Below are 21,129 nucleotides of genomic sequence, written 5' to 3' on the forward strand. Positions count from 1 at the left end.
AACTTTCTGAAGTAAACGTCACATGTAATAATAATAATAATAAATATTATTATTTTCATTATTGATATTTAAAAAGGTAAAAATTGTGAGTCAGAGTTAAATGGATGTGAGTTGGATCCATGTTTCAAAGGACAAACATGTACAGACCTTACAGTCCAAGAACAAGGAAACAGTTCTGTGGGATATAAATGTGGCCCTTGTCCTAATGGCTATATAGATTGGATGCAAACATGTGTTGGTGAGTTTTAAGAATATCTTTTAAAGGTCTACAGTTACATTCTTCTATTTCTATTTACCTTTAGTTAACACTAAGGTTTAGTTAATCAAATATTATTCGTATTTAAGAATTTTAAAAGAATGGATTGAGTCGGTATGTAATATAAGATATTAAGCTGAACCTTAAAAAATCAAAAAAATAATCACATTTTCTTACAAAGTTTGTTCAACATTTTATTTTTTATTTAAAAAAGAATTTTTCTTCCAGATATTGATGAATGTAATGGCACAAACCCTTGTGAACAGAGTTGCACAAACACAGAAGGATCTTATATATGCAGTTGTCCTGATGGATACAGACTTGATATGTCTAATAAAAAGTCATGCAATGGTAATTTATTTTTTTGGCATGTGTCCTTTTTATATTTGAAATAAAAGTCATTCTGTTGCTTTTTGTGTCATTTGTTTATAATGAATTTTGATGTTAAGTCTTTATATTTTGTACATTTTTAAAACAGATATTAATGAATGTGAGGAAAGAACATCAAAATGTGAACAAAAATGTACCAACACCAATGGTAACTACACATGTTCATGTTACCCAGGATACACTGTAGACAGCAATGGATTGACTTGTAATTTAGGTCTGTATTATTTATCTCTTTGAATGATGTAAATGATTAGCAATTTAACTTGTAAATAGCATCCTACTTGATTTTGATTTTCCATTATTACTTTAACAGATTCCAGTAAACAAACTTTATGTTACCAGTGTCAGCAGGTTTGTCATGTGTCAGGAAGTAATCAGGTCAACTGTAGCTGTAGGATTGGTTATGAAGTGGATCCCAAAGATACTAGTAACTGCAGAGGTGATCTTGTTATACATTTTTTAGAAATCTATTCTATACTACTCTAATAGTTTTATTGAACTATCCAAGTCACTGACTTTGCTTGTATCATTTAATAAAGTTGTCATGTTGTTTCATTTCTACATACAGATATTGATGAATGTCAGTATGGCATCAAACCGTGTAGTCACATCTGTGATAATACAATGGGGGCCTACAAATGCTCCTGTTACACTGGATTCAAATTGTCAAAGGATCAAATATCTTGTGATGGTAACAAATTTTTTTTGTATTGTAGCCACTCATTAGCATCTGTGTTGTGAGGGAAAGCATTTTTTCTTTGTTTTATTTAGGTATGAAAGAGTTATGTCCCTTTGTTTTTATTTCCAGGGTATAAATGTGAGAAAGATGTCAACTTAGAGCTTGAGCTTGTTGTATGACAGGGGAAGTTATTGTATTAGAAGAGGGTGAATGTTTGTCTGTTGTCACTGAATGTCTTCTCCCTATATAATAAACTTGTACTTTCATGAAAGTTAGAGCTTTCCAGAATTCATTTAATAATATATTTGTTATTAATAAGTGTTTAGTATTGATAGGCAGTGATCATTCGTAAGTACCCCAAACTGAGCCCAGTAAAGCCATATAAGTATTTTTTATATAATGACGCCTATATGACACCTTTGATTACATGCTCCATTTCTTTTCCTTATGCTCTCAGTCATTGAAATTTTTTCTAGTGCAGTGAAAGGATGTCACTATAACTAAGAGAATCTAAGACTATCAAGTTTCAAGTTTTATAAGTATTTCATAAATACTAAAATTGTCATGTCCTTGCAAAAGTATTCCTGATTAAGCAAATTAGTAGCAATAACTAAACCTTATATTCACTTGTATAAAGTATAAATAAACTTTTAATCATTAAAAGTTTGGCTAAAAGAAGAATTTAGAATAAATATGATTTTTGGTTCATCATCATCTTTCCTTTGCGTTCCTCATGGAACAAAAACAAAAACACAGCACTTTCCACTATCTAGTTTTTTAATGGCTTCCCACCGCTTTCCTGTTCTCAAGGCTTCATCTAGTACACTGCATCACCACGTTTTTTTTGGTCTTTCTCTGCATGTTGTCCTTGGGGGTTCCGCTCTGTCCACCAATCTCCCGCAGTTTGGTGTTTTTTATCTCGTCATACAAGTGTATTTTCAAGAACATATCAGACATCTGTTGATGAAGGTTTAAATTTTTTTTGTTGTTACTTCAGTTGTTCTCCACATTTCAGAACCATACAGTAGGACTGCCTTGACACTAGAGTTAAAAATTCTTATTTTAGTCTTGTTAGAGATGTGGGGAGGTTTCCAGGTTGTTTTTAGGTTTGTAAATAATATTTGATTGCTCGTACTGTATTAAGCTGAGGAAAACCTATTTTAACTTTACATTATTATAGCCTGCACCAGTCCTTACTGGGGAAAAACTATTTTAACTTTACACTAATTATTATAGCCTGCACCAGTCCTTACTATGGAGAAAACTGTGCTAATATATGTCAGTGTAACAATCGTGGATCATGTGACTCAGTCAGAGGTTGTGTCTGTAACAAACAGTGGACAGGAGTCAACTGTGAGGTTGATGTCAATGAGTGTGATCAACCAAACACATGTCCCTCTGGATACATTTGTGAGAATACCATTGGATCCTTCAAATGTTTGTGTCCTAGTGGATACAGGCTGGAGAATGGACAATGTACAGGTAACATAATTTACATATCAATTCTTAATTTAATTAGTGTATATCCAGTTAAGATTAAATATAGCTTGCATATTAAAATTATTTATTTGCTAGTTCAATCTTTCATATGCCATGGGCCACAGTCACACATCTCTGTTACTCTTGGACTACTTCAGTTCTAGAATGACTATAGTTTTATAGAGCTTATTTCCTCTAGAATTCTCTCAGCTTGGGGGGTAGAGGAGTTGGTCTTTTGTTTCACTTGGGATTGTTTTTCATTTATAGCAGTGAGCATTCCAATCTCAGTGTTCATAGTGTGCCTTGCCACCTCTGTCACTAGATCTACTTGGTGCAGTTTTGGGCTGTGTTTTTTTTCAATATTTTTCTTAATATATTCAAAACTTAGAGGTTTAAAATCTTACAAATGCTAATCTTCTTAAGTTGTCTTATGGTTTATATAGGTTATGACTTTAGTTCAAAAGAAACTGTTACTGACCATGAGTCTGCTGCCATTAATTGTTCTGCATTCTTTAGTCATGCTCTATAATTTTCATGTTTAAAAAATAATAATATGACGATTATCAAAACCTTATTTGCAAGGTATGCTTCAAGAAGTGATGACTTCTTAAAATTTCTACATTGTGTTTTTTTGACTAATGGTTTTGTTAGACATTAATTATAATCATTTTTAAACTTATTTTGATGTTTTCTTTCCTATATTTCACTTTTTATCTATGTGATTTTTGTTAACAGATATCAATGAATGTGTTGAAGTCAAAAATATAACTTGTGACTTGAATCTTGAAGTTTGTGTGAACACTATTGGAAGTTACAGTTGTCAGTGTAAACCTGGGTATGCCAGAAATAAAGAAATCATTTGCCAAGGTTAGTATAAAAGAAATACACACACAAAATGATTTGATTTTTAGCAACAATAAATTTCCATCTAATATATTTATTTTATACTTATGACTTTCATATAAAGTTTAAACCTTGATCACTGTATTACTATTGTTTTTTAAATTTCCTTGACAGATATCAATGAGTGCACCAGCAATACTAATGCATGTGAACAGATGTGTGAGAATAAACTTGGGACATACAACTGTCAGTGCTATCCTGGTTTTGTACTGGCTGATGACAGGAAACATTGTATTAAAGGTATGGGTTCTTTATTTACAGTACATTGGTTTTCAAGTCTAGGTCAACCATATAAAGTATATTACATTTTCGAAGCCCACAGCTCAAAAAGTTACATTCTTATATATTTGAAAAAAAAATTGATCTGAAATACACTCTTTCTAAATGTAATTCCACAGTTAAAGAAGAGTGTAGCATCAAGAACCTGAGCTGCTCTTATGCATGTATGACTGATGCCAACAACATACCAGTTTGTTACTGTCCACAAGGTTATATAGTGAATGGACTTGGACAGTGTGAAGGTAAAGTCAAGATCCTCTTTCATACTTTATGGGAATTAGAAATGTTTGAATTTATTTTTGTTTACACATTGTCATATGGATTATTAGGCTAAAAATGAACTTTTAAGTATCAGAGACATGATGTAATCATGTTATTGAATTTCTGAAATTGTCTGTTTAAATCAAAATAAGTATGAAGGTTCTCTAATACTTAACATAAAAGCTCATTTTTAGCCTGTTAACCCATCTGACAATATGTGAACAGTTTAGGCTTGATGTGTTTTCACCAGATCTTCAATTTTACAGCCTTGTATTTTGTATTTTATACTTTCTTTTGTACTTGTGTAATTGACATTTCATGTGTATATGTCCTCTGTGATGATACAAAACTTGCATGCAAAAGTTCATTTGAGTTTTTCCCATCAAATCATGGGAAACTTTTATTTTTAACCTTAAAATTATTTTCTGGTCCACCCATAACAAATTTCTTTTAGGATATATCTCCCCTTTCTCATGGGACGTAGCATGATTTAAAACATAAACTAGCCTCTCTAGGGCCAAGTTTTAATTTGTTGACCTTTGTACAGGTGACCAACACACAATGGTCACTGCACCAGCGCTACACGCTCCGCACGCAACCCCCCCCCCCCCCCCCCCCCCCCCCCCCCCCCGCAGGATATGCACCACTCTACAGATACATATTGGCTTAATTTTTTACTCTCACGCTAGGCAACGAATATTGACCATAAATCTGACCTGACGCCTGACATCTCCGGTACATAGATACATGTGAGAAAATCACCTAGGTTTCTTCCCCACCCATTAAACAAAATACCCCAACTATATATAAAGAAGGACCAAAGCATTCTAAGCTAGGCCCGCTAGAATTCATACAGTCTCCTCTGTCAGGAAGTTTATTTTGTGAGGCTTCATTAGGGACAATCAGGTGAGTGTAAATACTTTGCTATACTTATTCTATCTTATAGGAATGTGTGTGAACACATTAGTACACAACCCCCGTTCCCCGTCATTACATTATGACTTTATTATGTATGTACATTGTATTATTTTATATCGATGTTACATCTTCATGTAATATCATTAATGCTACTACGGATGACTGCATTTGTAACCACAGTTATCTGCCCCTTAGTGTACTTGATTTATATTTCACCCATGTCTGAATCTTAGTGATTAATGTAAACGATAACTTTTCATGAATCTAAGTGCTGTCTAAGAACTTAGATCACAGTGCTCTAAACTTACAGAGCGCATGTGAAATCGATTATTTTACATTAATATTATATCCCTCATAAATATTATTATGCATTACTCCCTTGTGAACTTATGGTTCCTTGGATGAATATAATTTGGATTAATTATATCAAACCCTTATTACTATAGCCATATCTCTAGTATTTTATTTTCATTTTCTCCTTTAGGATACTAGGCACCTCCCACGTTGTATGATAACACATTTATTGTGATTATCTTACTTGTATTTTGTTTGTTATTGAGTTATATGCATGCTTTAAGATTTTATACTTAATAGTCTTAAATGCCTTATTGGGATTGATATCAATGCCGACATCTGATTGATTGCAAGGCATATGGGAATTCCTACTCAATGCCTTAGAAGGTTCCTAATTGTCTGTCTTATCCCCAGCCTGGTTGCTACACCCGATTGCTATATCTGGTTGCTGTACCTGATGGCTGTATCTGAAACATATTGCTGTAACTGGTACCTACCTCTGTAAGATCTCCACTCAAAGCTAGAAACCACAGCTAAGAGGTCCACCCCACAACAACTTAGTCTGCAGCACCAACCCTCTCTACTGCTAAACAGGCAGCGGCCTCACCCTACAGCTAGCTTGCCTACAGCATAGAGAATATCCCGAGCCGACGTCCTAAGACAGAGCCGGATGACTCATCCTTCTGAGTGTCAGTCCCATGACTGCCAGAAGTCGACCTACGGGCTAGCAGCTAAGAATATAAGTAGGCAGACATAGGAACACTCTTCCATTCAGGCCTAAAGTAGCAATCCATGATGATCAATTATGTTAGATATTAACACCTTCAATTCACTTCTTGATTATATTATTTTTATTATCTATCTATTTATCTATTGTAAATTTTAGACCATTAAATCATTTTATTTTATGCATTTAGTTCACTGGTCTGTTCTTACTGTTAGTTGCAGTGTGCCTGTAAAAAATCTTATATATGTGAACGGGATAAATTAATAAAATTTCCCCTAGACTTAAATAAACAAGCCAAAAATTAACTAATTAAACATCTCGTCACATCCTCAGATATCAATGAGTGTACATCTGATCTGTTAAATCTGTGCTCTTATAAAGATGGTTGTCTTAATACAAATGGAAGTTATTCCTGTGCTTGTCAGTCAGGCTCAAAGTTAGATAATGATGGAAGAACTTGTCTTGGTAATAGTTGTTTTTAAATGTACCGATATTTAAAAAAAAAAATTGTTTGTTTCATCCAAATAAATACATTAAGATAAAACAAAGATCATTCATTAAATGAATATGTGTTTTGACTTTGTTTGAATGATTTCCTCAGAATGTGAAGGTCAAACCTGGGGTAAAGACTGTTTAAACAACTGTTCATGTGGAACAGGAGCAGCTCATTGTGACTCTAAAACTGGCTGTATCTGCAAAACTGGATATACAGGTTAGAAATCAATTAAATAATACTTTTTTTTACAAGGCTTACATCAACTCTGTCTGTCTGGTGAAAGTTTGAACATATTTTTTCTCCCATTTTCCATTCTTGGATCATGTTGAAACTTTGCACAATTATTTATTGTACCTGACAAAACATGAATCAATCAAAAAAATTAACCAATTAGTTAATTAATTATTGGTGAATAATTTTTTTGTTTTATATCAAAATAAGGGTAATAATTGCTACCTAATGAGAGATATAAGATGTATATATGGATTTAATTCCCACATTATGTTTACACACGTTTTTTCTCCCACTTCTTATTGTCAGATCAAGTACAAATTTTGCTTAATTATTCATAGTTGATGACAATACATGAATCAATCAAAATATTACCAACTAGTTAATCAATTAGTACTAATTAAATAATTTTGTTTCATATGGCAGAATGGGAGCTAAACCCTGCCATAAGTGGTTCTTTGCCTGTTTTATGTATAGATAAAAATATCTAAATGAGGTCTAATGGTGAAGGTAGCATTTTAGAATTTCTTGTGTATTTTTAAATACAATCATTTTATGGTAGGTACACATTGTGATCAAGACATTGATGAATGTAAGACTGGCACATTTGCATGTGGAATCAAAGAAAAATGTGTCAACATACCTGGCTCAGCTATCTGTGAATGCATGGAGGGTTATTCTAAAATTAATGGCCATTGTCAAGGTAAGTAATCCATTTTTCTTCTATTTGTTTATTTATAAATATAATTAATTAGCTTTCCTGTTGTTGTTTTTTGTTTATGTTTTTGTTTTTATACTTTATAATCTCTTATAATGAGATTTTTATGTCTTATTTAGATATTAATGAGTGCAGCAGTACCAACTTAAATAACTGTTCACAAGTTTGTACAAACTTAGAAGGTAGTTTCACCTGCTCATGTTATACAGGTTATATCTTTAATACATCAACTCACACCTGCTCAGGTATGTAATGGTTAGACATTCATAAATATATTAGTTTCACTTATACAGGGTGTGTCAAAAAATGTATACACACTTTGAATTGTAATAAACAATTTATTTCCTGTTCTACAATGCTAAATTTCTGTGAGAAAGTTCTGTTATGTTTCTTCAACAAGTTGCAGCAGTGGCAAGGAAGTAACTGCAACATGGCGGACATGCATTTGAGCTTTGATGAGTGGATGTACGAGCATAACTGGATCAAAATGTGCCAGGCCAGTGGATAGGATGCAGGCTCTCCAGACTTCACGCCGCTGGATTTCTTCTTATGGGGCAAAGTTAAAGCTGAGGTGTACAAACATAAAACACATAACCTGGATACACTGTGGATTGAGATTCAGGCGGTGTGCGCAGAAATCTCAGTAGACACTTTGGTACGATGTACGGAATCAGTGTTGACTCGTACTCAGCAATGTATTGATGCTGAGGGCCACCAGTTTGAACATTAGTAACATTAATCACATTTATTTTTCCAATTGGACATTAAGCTTTCCATGTCCAGAAATTTAGCATTGTAGAACTGGAAATAAATTGTCTATGACAGTTCAAAGTGTGTATACATTTTTTTGACGCACCCTGTATAATCTTACTGTGCAACATTTACAAAAGAAAGCCAACAATAAGTAACATTAAGAAATAATATAGTGTTCTAAAACAAAGACTGCTTTATTTAATTCTTATTAAAAATTGGTTGTGATTACAAAGACATTTTTTTTTATTTAAAAAATATGCAGCTAAAATGCAGAATTAGCAAGCAAATCATCTTCTAAATTATAGTATCATTACTTTGAACTTCTTTTACAATAGTGAATAATGTAGATGTACATTGTTATAAGGTGATAGACTATTGTTATGATACAATTCAAAGAACACTTTTATACTTGCAAGCTCAACCAGTTGCTCCATTGGAAATGCTCTTCAATGTAAACTAGGTCAAAATATTTTGTCTTTGTTTACTTCTAGTCACTAACCTATATCTAACCTATAACTGTTGTTATTATTAGTCTCTGTCTCAACATTGCACTTTGATTCTAGATTATAAAATACTCAATACATAAATCTACATCATATCCTTATTAGCAATGTACCCTGACAGCAGCTATAGGTGTAATAAAGTGTGAAACTTTTGGGTGTCATTCCTTATTTCTATTAAATGCCCACATCTTATTCTTTTGTTGAGCCATACTTTTCACACAGACATATACAGTCTATATTTTGTATTGTATTGCAGACATAGATGAGTGTAAACTGGGCACATCCCAGTGTGAAGGTCTTTGTATAAACACTGATGGCAGTTATAGATGTTCATGTTCTGATGGTCTTTTCTTACAACCTGATGGAGTGAAATGTGCTGGTAATGTCATCTCATTGTATCACTTTTTTCATTTCTTAAGCTGATAGTAAGTAGGTAAGGTAAGGTAATAGTATATTGATTTAATGGGATTCATTTAAAGAACAGTTAAACTATTATATCTCTGAGAGGATATTTGAACATTCTAAATTTGGCATACATGGATTTCTAAAAATTTTGTCTCATACAATTCTTTATAAGAGATAGGCCTCTCTATTTTCATGTTAAAACTATCTGTATATATAATTCTCTAGGTTGCCCAACCATGCGGTACACCACACACGCACGATGACTCTCTAACCCTTGATGATAAAGTCATGAAAAGATAACTCTTTATTTCTGCAAGTTGAACTAGAGTTATCTCATGTAACTTTCGCACGACAGAGAGAGTGGCTCAGAAAAAAAAGAGGGGGGGGGGGGGAGAACAAGTAATCTTCTCAGTATATATATTTGCCTATGTCACCCAGCCATGCCCACTCCCGCCCGCAGCAATGTGTACCTTAGTTGTTCCTGTCCTCAGTCCCTTTGATATCTCTTATAGTTGTCTCTGAGCCATGTTGCCTTTCCATTGTTCTCTTCAATTCCGGCTTGTTCGGTTTGCTAACAGGTCTCTCATGTTGTCGTCTTTGGTTGTCCCTGTATGCTTCTCTGGCAGGCCTTCTTCACTTTGCTAATGGGTATCCAATAGATATCCCTGACTCCATCAGATTCAAATTTGCCTTATACCTTTACGCGCAGAAAATTCCGTTTGATTATCCTTTGCCAAGGCAATTATAGAAGCACAAGGCTAAATGTTCAAAAATATATACCTGTATCTTACAAAACCTGTTTTCAGTCTGTTCAGTATGTTGCTCTCTCCAGAGTTCCTTCTTTTCATTCACTCACAGTCATTTGCCCAAACCCACCACATTTGGACAACTGTGTCTTTCAGGAAATGTTACCCGCCACTAAATAGCAGTGTATGCTATGCAGCGGGTCACTAGTTTATTATAGTTCATAGTACTATAAATTAAAATTATATAGCAAATTTATTTGTAGATCAGATAGTTTAAGGGATATAGGTTGACATTAGAGAGATCCAGTTGTCTATCACAAATTAAATTAAATTAGCACCAAACTGCTGGTAGACAACTAAACCACTGTAGGCGTAATATTTTATTTTATAAAACTTGAAATAACTTGAATACTAAATAAAACTTTTATTACAATAGAGAAAATTGTTAACAGAATGAAATAAATAAATGTAGTAGATTTTAGGAATAATATAAAATGGTATTTTGAACAAAAGTAACTCTACAAAAACATGTCTTCACTCTGGCAATCTGGAATCATCTGTAATACCTAAGACCACTGACAACAATGTCACTTATCTTGCGTCTTTCAGACTACATAGCCACCAACCAATAGCTAACCTCTTCCCACTGTCACCACAGAAACACACACTCACTCCATAACAATCAGCAATAATTTTATAGACATGTACTTGTTTTTTTTCATCAAGCATCTGTTCCATGTGTAAATAAAACTGACTGCAGCTATCAATGTGCTAATATAAATGGTACAGAGGTCTGTTTTTGTCCCAAGGGATCTCAGTTAGCTTCAAATGGAAGAAACTGCATTGGTATGAAGTAGTTTCTTTTCCCTTTTATACATGTACAAAGTAAATAATATATATCATAATTTTTTATTTCCAAAAGATCTTCAGTTACAAATATTGAAATAAGATTGAACTGTATATATTTTTTTTAATACTCTAGACATTGACTTGTGTGCCACAAGTGCCTGTAAAACTGGTTGTTTTGAGACCAAACAAAATACAAGTTATGAATGTGTTTGCCCAGCTGGTCAATCACTTAATTCTGATGGATTCACTTGTAGCGGTATGTGTTTATTTTTTTTTTTAATTTTTCATTTAGGTTTTCTCATTAGTACTAGTAATTAATTATTTTGTCCATAAAGCTTTTGGAGTTGTTTTTTTTTTAAACAAACATTATCTACTTACATGCTGGTAGAACTGATCTATAGTTGTTTTTTTTTTGTGGGGTTTTTTTTTTGCTTTTTTATATTGTATTTTAATCTACATCTACAATTTTCTAACATATTCTGTAAATATTGAATTTTTTATTTGATGTATAAAAATGATGTGTTGGTCCCTGAACATTTTGTAGGTCTTAATTAGTAAAATGGGAGGCATGGTGGCTGAGCGGTAAAGCGTTTGGCTCCTGAACTGGGGGTCTTGGGTTCGAGTCCTGGTGAAGACTGGGATTTTTAATTTTGGGATCTTTGGGCGCCTCTGAGTCCACCCAGCTCTAATGGGTACCTGACATTAGTTGGGGAAAAGTAAAGGCGGTTGGTGGTTGTGCTGGCCACATGACACCCTCGTTAACCTTAGGCCACAGAAACAGATGACCTTTATATCATCTGCCCCATAGACCACAAGGTTTGAAAAGGATCACTTTACTTTTTTTATTTAGTAAAATATTTTTATTATTAAAGTTGATGAATGAAGCCATTAGGAGAAGGTTAACTCGCTATCATCTGTTTTGAATTTATGACTCAGATTGTGTTGAAGGTAGATGGGGTGTCGCTTGTAACCAAAGCTGTAAGTGTCTAACTATCAACACCAAACATTGTGATCAAGTCTCTGGAAAATGTCAGTGCAACTCTGAATGGACTGGTCTAATCTGTGATGAAGATGTTGATGAATGCTTAAACTCAGCCATATGTCCAGCACAGACTCACTGTAAGAACTATATTGGAGGATATACATGTGTCTGTGATGATGGCTATATAGCAAAAAACTCTTCTTCACTATGTCAAGGTAACACTTTCTAATAGAACTTGTATTTTTTATCATTTCCATACAGCATTTAGCATCCATTTGTTACATTTTGTAACTTTGTTTCAATTTTTTACTACCTTGTGTTATTACAATTTAATGACTTAATAGTAAGACATGTAGAAGTTAGGATTAATTGGGGTTTTACTTAGACAGTACATTAAGAACAGAAGTAGGTTAGAGACAGAATAACGGATGAAAAAGAGACCTTTTGTATAATGCTAAGCAAGGACGTCTTTTCTTTAGCTGATGACATGGATTGGGCCCTAAATGTTTGAATAAATTTTGTATTTGTAAAAGATCAGATTAATTTATTCTATTTCATTTTTTAATGTTGGTGTGTTGAGGTTAAGAACTCGCGTGTACAAGCCATATCATTTCAAGTGAACAAACTCACAACTTGTTCAACAAAATCTCCACTCAATTAACAACCATCAACAACAATTAGTGCTCCATGCATGTCTCAATTTAATTCAAAATGTTGGGGGAAATATATATATATATATATTTATATGTGTGTGTGTGTGTATGTATAGTATACTTTATTTCAGTTTTTTCTTGAAATATATAAAACAGTTTTAATTATACTTAATGCTTAAATTATTTTTTGTTTTTTTTTTGCCTCAGAGTGTGATGAAGGTTACTTTGGTCCTTCCTGCACTAAAAAGTGTAACTGTGGAACAAATTTCAATTGTAACAAAACTACAGGATCATGTTACTGTATGAAAGGTTGGAAGGGAATTAACTGTGATATTGACATCAATGAATGTGAAATTGGAACACACAGTTGCAATATCAGTTCACATGAGGCATGCCTCAATACAGAGGGAGGCTATCAGTGTCAGTGTGGTACAGGCTATAACAGGACTTGTAGCTCTTGCAGCTGTGAAGGTATTTGGTTTTTTCAGATTTACTCTACTTTATTTAATAAACCTAAATATCCTGATATATTAACCTCTGACTTGAGGGTTCTTGAAATCAAATTCACAGTGAACACTTGATTTTATACATTAGAATTGTTAGGACCTCTGAGCCCACCCCAACATACTTTGGGAATGTATAGATTGTTGGTTGTCATGCTGGTCACTTGACACCCTTGTTAACCATCAGCCACATAAACAGATGATATTTACATCATCTACCTTCTTAGATCATTAGTGTGTAAGGGTTACCTTTCTTTTTTTAAATATCCAAAAATGACTTAAGAGAAAGAAAATGTTTTGATAATTTCTTTTGACTCCAGATATCAATGAATGCAATGGAGCACAAAGTAGTGTATGTGACCAGCTCTGTGAGAACACTAATGGAAGTTTTAAATGCTCATGTAGATCTGGCTATATTGTCAACCCTACAGATTCAATGAAATGTCAAGGTACTTTTTCAACTTTTTATTCAAATACTATTTAAGGCTAATGAAAAGAATTAATTTTCATGCATGTTCATGACACATTTAAAATATTAATCTTTTCTCCTAAAGTAATTTACTAAGAAGGTAACTATTATTATAATGTGCTAAGCATTTTTCTAACCCCAGTGTTATTAACTTAGAAATTAAAGTGGGATCTATAGTTGATTGCCAGAAACAACTTGATTATTTATCAAGGGAGAATGAGTTTGAACTCCTACTTGAATTGACTTTGGTTCGCTAAGTACATAAAGGTAGCAAGCAAATCTCTCAGATATCCCATCTGTCCACAAAAGAGATTTGATCATAGTGTTCTGAGCATGCTGTATCATAAAAGATGCATTATCCAAAAAATTTTTAGAATTAATTAAAGTGCACCAATGAAAGGTGAACATGGAAAATAAACCTTGCATCAATGTTAATAATGCTGCTCAAGTGGCAGATTGTTATGGAGGCAGTGTTCTCACAGTAGTTGCTCTCTCTCTCTTAATCTCTCTCTCCAATTTTATTTATTTGCAGATCATGAACACATGGAATATTGTAATCTTTAAATATATCAAGTGACAAGCTTGGTGCATCACTTTCTTATATTGTAATTAAATACAATGATGTAGGCTACATGATATTTTTTTTAATGTTCATTATGAAATATTTTTTTTAGTGTAAGCTTCAATATAGTCAGTACCAAAATAATGGCAGGTTTTAAATAGCTTGGTCAAAATAGATGGTGCTGTAAACATTCCATACTGTTCTCCTAATGCTTATTATTGAGTGGGGATGCTAAACTCATCTTTATATTTTAGCTATTAAAATATACTTGAAAATTTAATTAATGTATTACATTTCTATTTGACTTTTTGTTCTCCAGATCTAGATGAATGTAGCTCTAACCAAACCAAGTGTGACCAGATCTGCGAAAACACGGTTGGAAGTTACAAGTGTTCTTGTAGACCTGGATATATTGTCAGCAACATAGATAGCTTTAAATGTCAAGGTAATTCACTAAACCGATAAAAAAAAATTATTGTGAAAATAGCAAGAATTCCCCCTTGAGACTTTAAACATTTGCAATCTCATTCTTTTATATTACAATCTGTTTGCAATAGTATTTCATACATGTATCTCAAATAAGCATTTAGTTTTTCATTTTCTTTGTTTAAAAAATTGCACAATATTGTTAGTTTTCATTTTCAAAAGAAACAAATTTGTTTGCTTTCATCAGAAATTCTGGACTACAATACAAGTGTGACATTTGACATTGATGTGGCTAAAAGAAATTTAGAAGACAGAAATAGTGAAGACCATAAGAAACTAAGTGGAGATATAGAGATGCAGGTAAAATTGTATTAATAAATTCTAAGCCCCTTTCAGATTGTAGGAAACAGGTTCATTCATCTTTCAAGCTCTGTATAGTACCATGTCTATGGTGTTCTATATCAGTTTCATCCATTCAAAACTATTATTACCATTATTTATTATATTCATTTCTTTTTAATTATTATTTGTAAGTAGAGTTATTATAGACTTGTACATATTTTTTGTTTTACATTGTCATTCAAGTTGTACTTCAACATAAAATAACACATTTATATAATTGTGACTTTTAAGATGACCACAAAATTTGCAGGAAAGAAATTCCTTTTTTACAAAGTCATAGTGAGAGCTCTAAGGTTAGTTTCATTAATTTGTTAATTAATTTTTTTAAAATCCTTTGTCTTTGATATTTCTTTAAATAAAGAATTTCCACTTTCCAGATAACCCTGGCCAAATTACAAGCAGGGAGTTATTAAAAACAAGAAATAATAAAGTATCTTGTTTTCCTATATTCCCAATCCCTATTGATATTAAACATTTGCCAAATTAATTCCATTTAATAAATTTTCTTTTGAAGGAGAGGTAGCCTAATAGCAGACCTAACTATCCAAGCCACAGATAAAAATACAGACTCATCTTTAAGATCAGCTTTACAAGATTTGATTTCTGATACATTTACTCTGGATAACACAAGCACTTTACTTGTTGCAGCATCTCTAAATGGAAATACAAGTAACAAACATTCATACATTATACCCTTACATTGCAATTACGATTTCTTAAGATAGAATGATCACAAATAGTATAGTGAGATTAAATACTAATTTTTTGTTTCTAGTTGAGACTGGAACTTGTAAAGCCAGAGAAATATTGAATCCTTGTCAAGACACAGAAGAATGTATTCAAGAAAATGATGTCACTGTCTGCAAGTAGGTTTAGAGATTGTCATTTTAATCAAATCATTAAATAGAAACAATTTGATATAATCTGTTCACATGTAAATTATGAGTGAGTCTGGTGTGAATGTACTTTTTTGTTTTTTTCTAGTTACAATGTTTTGTTTGATGTAATGCGCAAATTGTAAGACAAATTTCCTTATGGACAATAAAGATTATTATTATATTATTATTATTAAGTGGACTTCCAGTGAAGCAAATATTATTCCAAGTTTGGAGCCTCTAAATATTTTGATCCCAAACTTGAAAATTTGATTTCATTCAATAATTGTATTAAAATTAGAGCATTAAAGTGTTTTTTCAATAATCCTTATTTCTGTTGAACCGTTGGGGCACCACATATCTGTGGACTATCTTTCTTGCTTAAATAAAATTTCTTTGAATGACAGGTCCATTCTTTAATGTTTCCTTCCCATTGCTTTTCTATCTACCTCTTCTTTTTCCTGATACTGTTCTGTGAAGGGAAATCTTTGTGAGCCCTCAGGACCTTGTGATATGGCCATAAACTTTTAGTTTGCATTTTTGGAAAGTGGTTTGCAGGTCATCATGGAACACTTTTATCATTGTGCTCCTTTGTCTAACCTTTTCAAATACAAATTTTATTTTCCAATAACAAGAGAACATTATATATGTAACATTAAGTCCAGATGTTTTTCTCTCTATTAAAATTTTATATAAGTTACATCTGTTGACATCAAAGTGAATGACATTCTAGCATATCTTGATATTTTGAAAAAACTGAATGTTTTCCCTCGTTGAATTACAATTTTGTTTTAAATCAACAAACATATTTTAAAAAGAAATTCTTATGATTTTTTTATATCAACTTAAACTGTAAACTAGTTACCAAATAAATCAGACAAAAAATATTTTAAATTGACCATATCTATTATTTATATCTCATTTTAATTATTTTTTTTTCAGGAAGAAAGAAAATGGTGAGATTAAAGTAGTTATACTTTAGTTTGGTTGTCATGCACATTTTTTAAGGATAAATGTAACATAATAGAAACCATTATTTAATTAATATATGTTGTTTTTTCTTGGTGATCAGATGGAACTAAATTAATTCTGGGCCTGGCAATAGGACTCCCATTGTTTGCACTTCTGTGTGTTATAATTGTTGTAGCATTATGTTGCTATGCTAAAAAGAAGAATCAAAAAATAAAGAACAGCTCAGAAAGAGAGCATGTTCATACAAAACAAAAGTAAGACACTCTTTCTGTTCATTTCTTTAAATTCTAACTACAAAAATGAGTTCTAACATATGATAATGGTTTTATGGGTTACACTAAACAAATTTAACAAGTGATGAATTATATTAATTTGAATCTGTAAAATTAGACAAAATAACTCATTTAATCATTACCTTTTTCATTCTCTATCTATCAGTAAACAACATGGACTGACAAATCCATATGTGCTAAACACAAATTTCCAAAGCAAAGAAGAAAGATATGGTAATGTCTCATTAACGTATACTATTTTATTTTATCAAAGTCTCTCTATAATTTAAAACTAAATTTTTTTTTATTTGTAATGAAAACTAAAGTTCTAACTTGTGTATCAAGCATAGACGTTTTTTTTTTATAGCTCTTCCTGAACAATCAAGTTATAAAAACAGTTACAATCCTTCAACAAACAGTATTGAATACTCAAAATATCATGAACCTAAAGGTAATTATTTCAATGTATCAGTTTTGCCTTCTAAGAGGTTCTCTAATGATTGTGAAGAAATTGTTTCAACTTTTTTTTTTTTTATAAATTAGCACTAATGTTTATTATACCTAAATACACTGTGTACATTTTGTAGGTCAGTGCATAAATCTGGTGAGTAGTGAAGATGTGGGAAAAACATTACATCAAATAATTGTTCTTACTATTACTGATTAAAACCTAACCCTAAAAAAGATTTAATATATATGCAAAATATATAAGAGTTCCTAATATTGTCCTAGGTCTAAGATATCAACAGGTATTTTATAAAAATATGATCTTGGGATTTATAAGGTAGACATTGTTCTATTATAGAGTATTTGCTTTTGGTTGACAATCTCACAAGATTACACATTAAAAAATAAATACATTATAATGGATTCAAGAAGCCATAGCCTGAAGTGTTATCAAATTCATTTAATTTAACAATTAAAAAGCTAGTGTTATTGATGGAGGCAGTTGTTTTGGGATTGTGCCAGGATGGTTGGGTGGTAAGTGCATGTTTGGAAATACCACTATTAAAAAGATTGTTTTTTGAGATTTGGATGATTTAATGGTTAGTGGGCTTGGCCCTGTGTTGATAAGTACTTCAGATTTGATGAAAATCATATTTTAGAATCTCTAAAAGACAAACTTAAAGCAACTTTACTAAATTCTATATCTTGGAGATTTAAGAGAAGAAATGATAAACTTTGAGATATGAACTAAGTAATGTCAAATTCTTGTGTTCAATATAATATTATTATTAAGTATAGTCAAATAAACTGTTTTGAACTTAGTAAATGTTATTGAAATTTTCTGATGGAACACAATCTGAATTCACTACTCTATCCTAGAAAAAACAATATTTTATTTTACAGAAACATTGTTTTTAAATGAATGTCTTAAGTAAATAAATATTTTAAACTAATTTCTTACTGTTTGATGTTTTTCTTTTAGAATACTAGAGCAAGGAGGATTTAGGAAAGACAGTCTGAAATACATCATTGTTTATATTATTTCAATAATGTATGTTATAATAACTTATTTATCAATTTTAGCAAATCTTGATATTTTCTGTTTAAAATTGTATGCATAGTATATAGAATGTTTTCTTTGTTGAAAAAAACTTACTATTGCTAAAATTTGTAACTGAGCAATATGAGAAAGATAGGGTGATGAGAATTATGTTTTATTGTCGAAATGCAACTTAATTTTTTGTAAGTAATTTTTTGTAAGTTTCTGTTCTATTCTGTAAGAAAATCAAATTCATTGCACATGTTGACATTACATGTTGATGTAGGTAGAACTCACAATTCATTTATTCCTAACTAATAATGCTGACTCTTGACAACAAAACTTGGGGTCTAACAAATAAAAAGTTATATTTAAAGTGTTTTTTTTTTAATCAATTCCTACTTTATGAAATATTAACAATGTTTCGAATGTTCCTTCAGTTTGAAAACAATTTTCTTCCTAGTCCAGGACAAGGGAGGGGGGTAGAGTGTTAACCTGGGAACATTGGGAAGTCCTAATGTCAGCCCAGTGCGCGTACCCTCAACCAGGTCTATCGTTTCTCTTTTTTTTTTATTTCTTGTAATGCTTCAAAATTGTAACAAGTCATTCTTGTGAGCTTCACACAATCATCAATCTAGAAGTAATTAGTATTTAACATTTTTATATTTCAAATATTTCTTTATCTTAAACTTACTGTGACGGTAGTGAAATGTTCATGTACTTTTATTTTTTATTCAACTCTATAACTGAATAAGAAGAAACATTTGAATCTAGTCCAGTAAATGTTTGTTGTGGAATATTTTTTTACATTTTTGGATGTTCCTTCAGATTCTGAAGATAATTACATCCTAGCCCAAAATTCCCAAAGGACAATGGGAATGGCCGCTGACAAATTTCAGATCCATTGACTTTCGACCAAATAAAAGTCCAGAGTGCATACTGCACAACCAGACAGTCATTTGCATTGAAGCTCTATGTAAAGTCTGCCAAAATTAATTTTAAGATAATTATATATTGAAAAATCATAACAGTAAAACCATAGTTTTCACTGTGACCATTTAGTTATTATTTTTTAACAAAAATATACACACATTGTCTTGTTTACAAAATACCTTTCCACTTTTTTATTCCATATGTTTCCTTTTTTTTTATATTCATTCACTCATGAAGAGAAATTCTAGTTAATAGTTGGGATTTAAAAAAAAAATATATTTACAATTAAAGAAAAACATATGTTAGACTAAAGAAAAATAACAGACTAATGAAAAACAACTTTTAGATTATAAGAAAAACAACTTTTAGACCAAGTTTACAGATAACTTTTTGTTCCATGTGAGTGTTGTGAACATGTTTCCCAAGTTGTGATCCTCTTTTTTGGTTTTGTTATTTATTGTAAAGGTTATGAAATAAAAATGATAATTTGTTCTATTTGAAATAATTGTACTGTATCATTGACTAAATTAATTGTAAATAAAAAATTAAAATCTATTTTATTATATTCATTCAAGTGTTTTCATGTTTTTGTTTGAAATATAAGAAAAAAATAATTTGACTTAGCCTAATTCTGGATAAGTATTAGTTACTACTTGAATCATGTGATAATTCCTTTTACTTTCTTTTCCTTAAAAAAAATATTAGTCCATGAAATTTTGTTCACATTTTCGTGTTACCTCTTACGTACCTACCAAGAAACGGTTTAGTTAGATTTGCTATCTAACTGAAAATTGGAGGGAAAAAAAACGTGATTTTTCCTAATAATGTATTGTAGACACTTTACAAAAACATTCAGATTTTTCCTTGTTTTTCCCAAAATACGAAATAGCTGCATGAATGCGCGTGTGTCTATGTACAACGTTAGAAGACATGAAATTGTATGTAGGAATTTTTTGTTCTTTTTGCTAGTAGAGCTAATGATACTAACGTAGGTTTCACTGGTCACAAGTATATGTGAGAGAGCGTTGAAAAGCGTAAGATACAAAAAAAAAAATTGATGGGAGTTCCATCGAAGATAATGTTAAAAGATAATTATAATGAACGTCTTCTCCAACTAAGAAGATTGCTGGTCAAATTAAATTAATTAATATCTCGTTAGAAGGGCCTATATTAAAGTGTTAGAAGCATTCGATGCAGCGGAGTATGTAAGTTTCCAATGGCTTTGAGTTTTGTAAGTTCATCCTGGTCATGGGTCTGAACGCCTTGTAGTGGGCATGAACGATGGTTCGCCAATCTGATCAAAAGTTCGATTCGACGTAAGAAAGCAGCGGCCACAGGAATCGCGCTAGGCGCTAACGTAATTCTAATATCACTGAGACTCGTATTTGCCGCGTTGAAACAGTAGATACAATGTTTATTATTATTCTACAAAGGAATAATCCACAATGTAGGCCTAACGGGTTTTTTTTTGTTTTGTTTTGTTTTTTTTGCCAGTCGTTTTAGTATAGTATTTTTAACATTATCTATATATTCACGCAAATTCATGAACTAAAGCCATTTCCTGTTTTGTTTCCATTAAATAATGTTTCGAAATCCTAGATCGAAATAATTCACGTCCATTGATTTTATTTATCTTATGTTCATTTAAATAGATTGATTTTGTTTTATGATCTAAAAATTGCAAAATAATAATTATGAAACGAGAGT

General features: G+C 31.7%; 1 protein-coding gene across 4 annotated transcripts in view; it reads left to right on the top strand.

Moving 5' to 3' along the window:
* Nucleotides 1–19,991, top strand: part of LOC106058961 (uncharacterized) — a 76,718-nt gene extending 56,727 nt beyond the window's left edge. For 3 of the 4 annotated variants that reach the window (XM_056004020.1, XM_056004019.1, XM_056004021.1), the window contains exons 32-60: nt 77–238; nt 485–607; nt 735–860; nt 960–1,085; nt 1,215–1,337; nt 2,562–2,807; nt 3,540–3,671; nt 3,822–3,947; nt 4,106–4,228; nt 6,520–6,651; nt 6,788–6,898; nt 7,476–7,616; nt 7,751–7,876; nt 9,144–9,266; nt 10,765–10,884; nt 11,021–11,143; nt 11,824–12,084; nt 12,730–12,993; nt 13,346–13,474; nt 14,376–14,501; nt 14,730–14,842; nt 15,116–15,177; nt 15,399–15,553; nt 15,660–15,750; nt 16,702–16,715; nt 16,832–16,985; nt 17,170–17,237; nt 17,371–17,454; nt 18,433–19,991. In XM_056004020.1, coding sequence (XP_055859995.1) covers nt 77–238; nt 485–607; nt 735–860; nt 960–1,085; nt 1,215–1,337; nt 2,562–2,807; nt 3,540–3,671; nt 3,822–3,947; nt 4,106–4,228; nt 6,520–6,651; nt 6,788–6,898; nt 7,476–7,616; nt 7,751–7,876; nt 9,144–9,266; nt 10,765–10,884; nt 11,021–11,143; nt 11,824–12,084; nt 12,730–12,993; nt 13,346–13,474; nt 14,376–14,501; nt 14,730–14,842; nt 15,116–15,177; nt 15,399–15,553; nt 15,660–15,750; nt 16,702–16,715; nt 16,832–16,985; nt 17,170–17,237; nt 17,371–17,454; nt 18,433–18,440 — 3,692 coding nt within the window. In that variant the 3' untranslated portion in view covers nt 18,441–19,991. Of the gene's footprint in view, nt 1–76; nt 239–484; nt 608–734; nt 861–959; nt 1,086–1,214; nt 1,338–2,561; nt 2,808–3,539; nt 3,672–3,821; nt 3,948–4,105; nt 4,229–6,519; nt 6,652–6,787; nt 6,899–7,475; nt 7,617–7,750; nt 7,877–9,143; nt 9,267–10,764; nt 10,885–11,020; nt 11,144–11,823; nt 12,085–12,729; nt 12,994–13,345; nt 13,475–14,375; nt 14,502–14,729; nt 14,843–15,115; nt 15,178–15,398; nt 15,554–15,659; nt 15,755–16,701; nt 16,716–16,831; nt 16,986–17,169; nt 17,238–17,370; nt 17,455–18,432 lie in introns of those variants that run through there. The other variant, XM_056004023.1, reaches the window with a different exon arrangement.
* Nucleotides 19,992–21,129: the final 1,138 nt, after the last annotated feature.

The sequence above is a fragment of the Biomphalaria glabrata genome, chromosome 11 (genome assembly GCF_947242115.1).
Source record: "Biomphalaria glabrata chromosome 11, xgBioGlab47.1, whole genome shotgun sequence".
NCBI lineage: Eukaryota > Metazoa > Mollusca > Gastropoda > Planorbidae > Biomphalaria > Biomphalaria glabrata.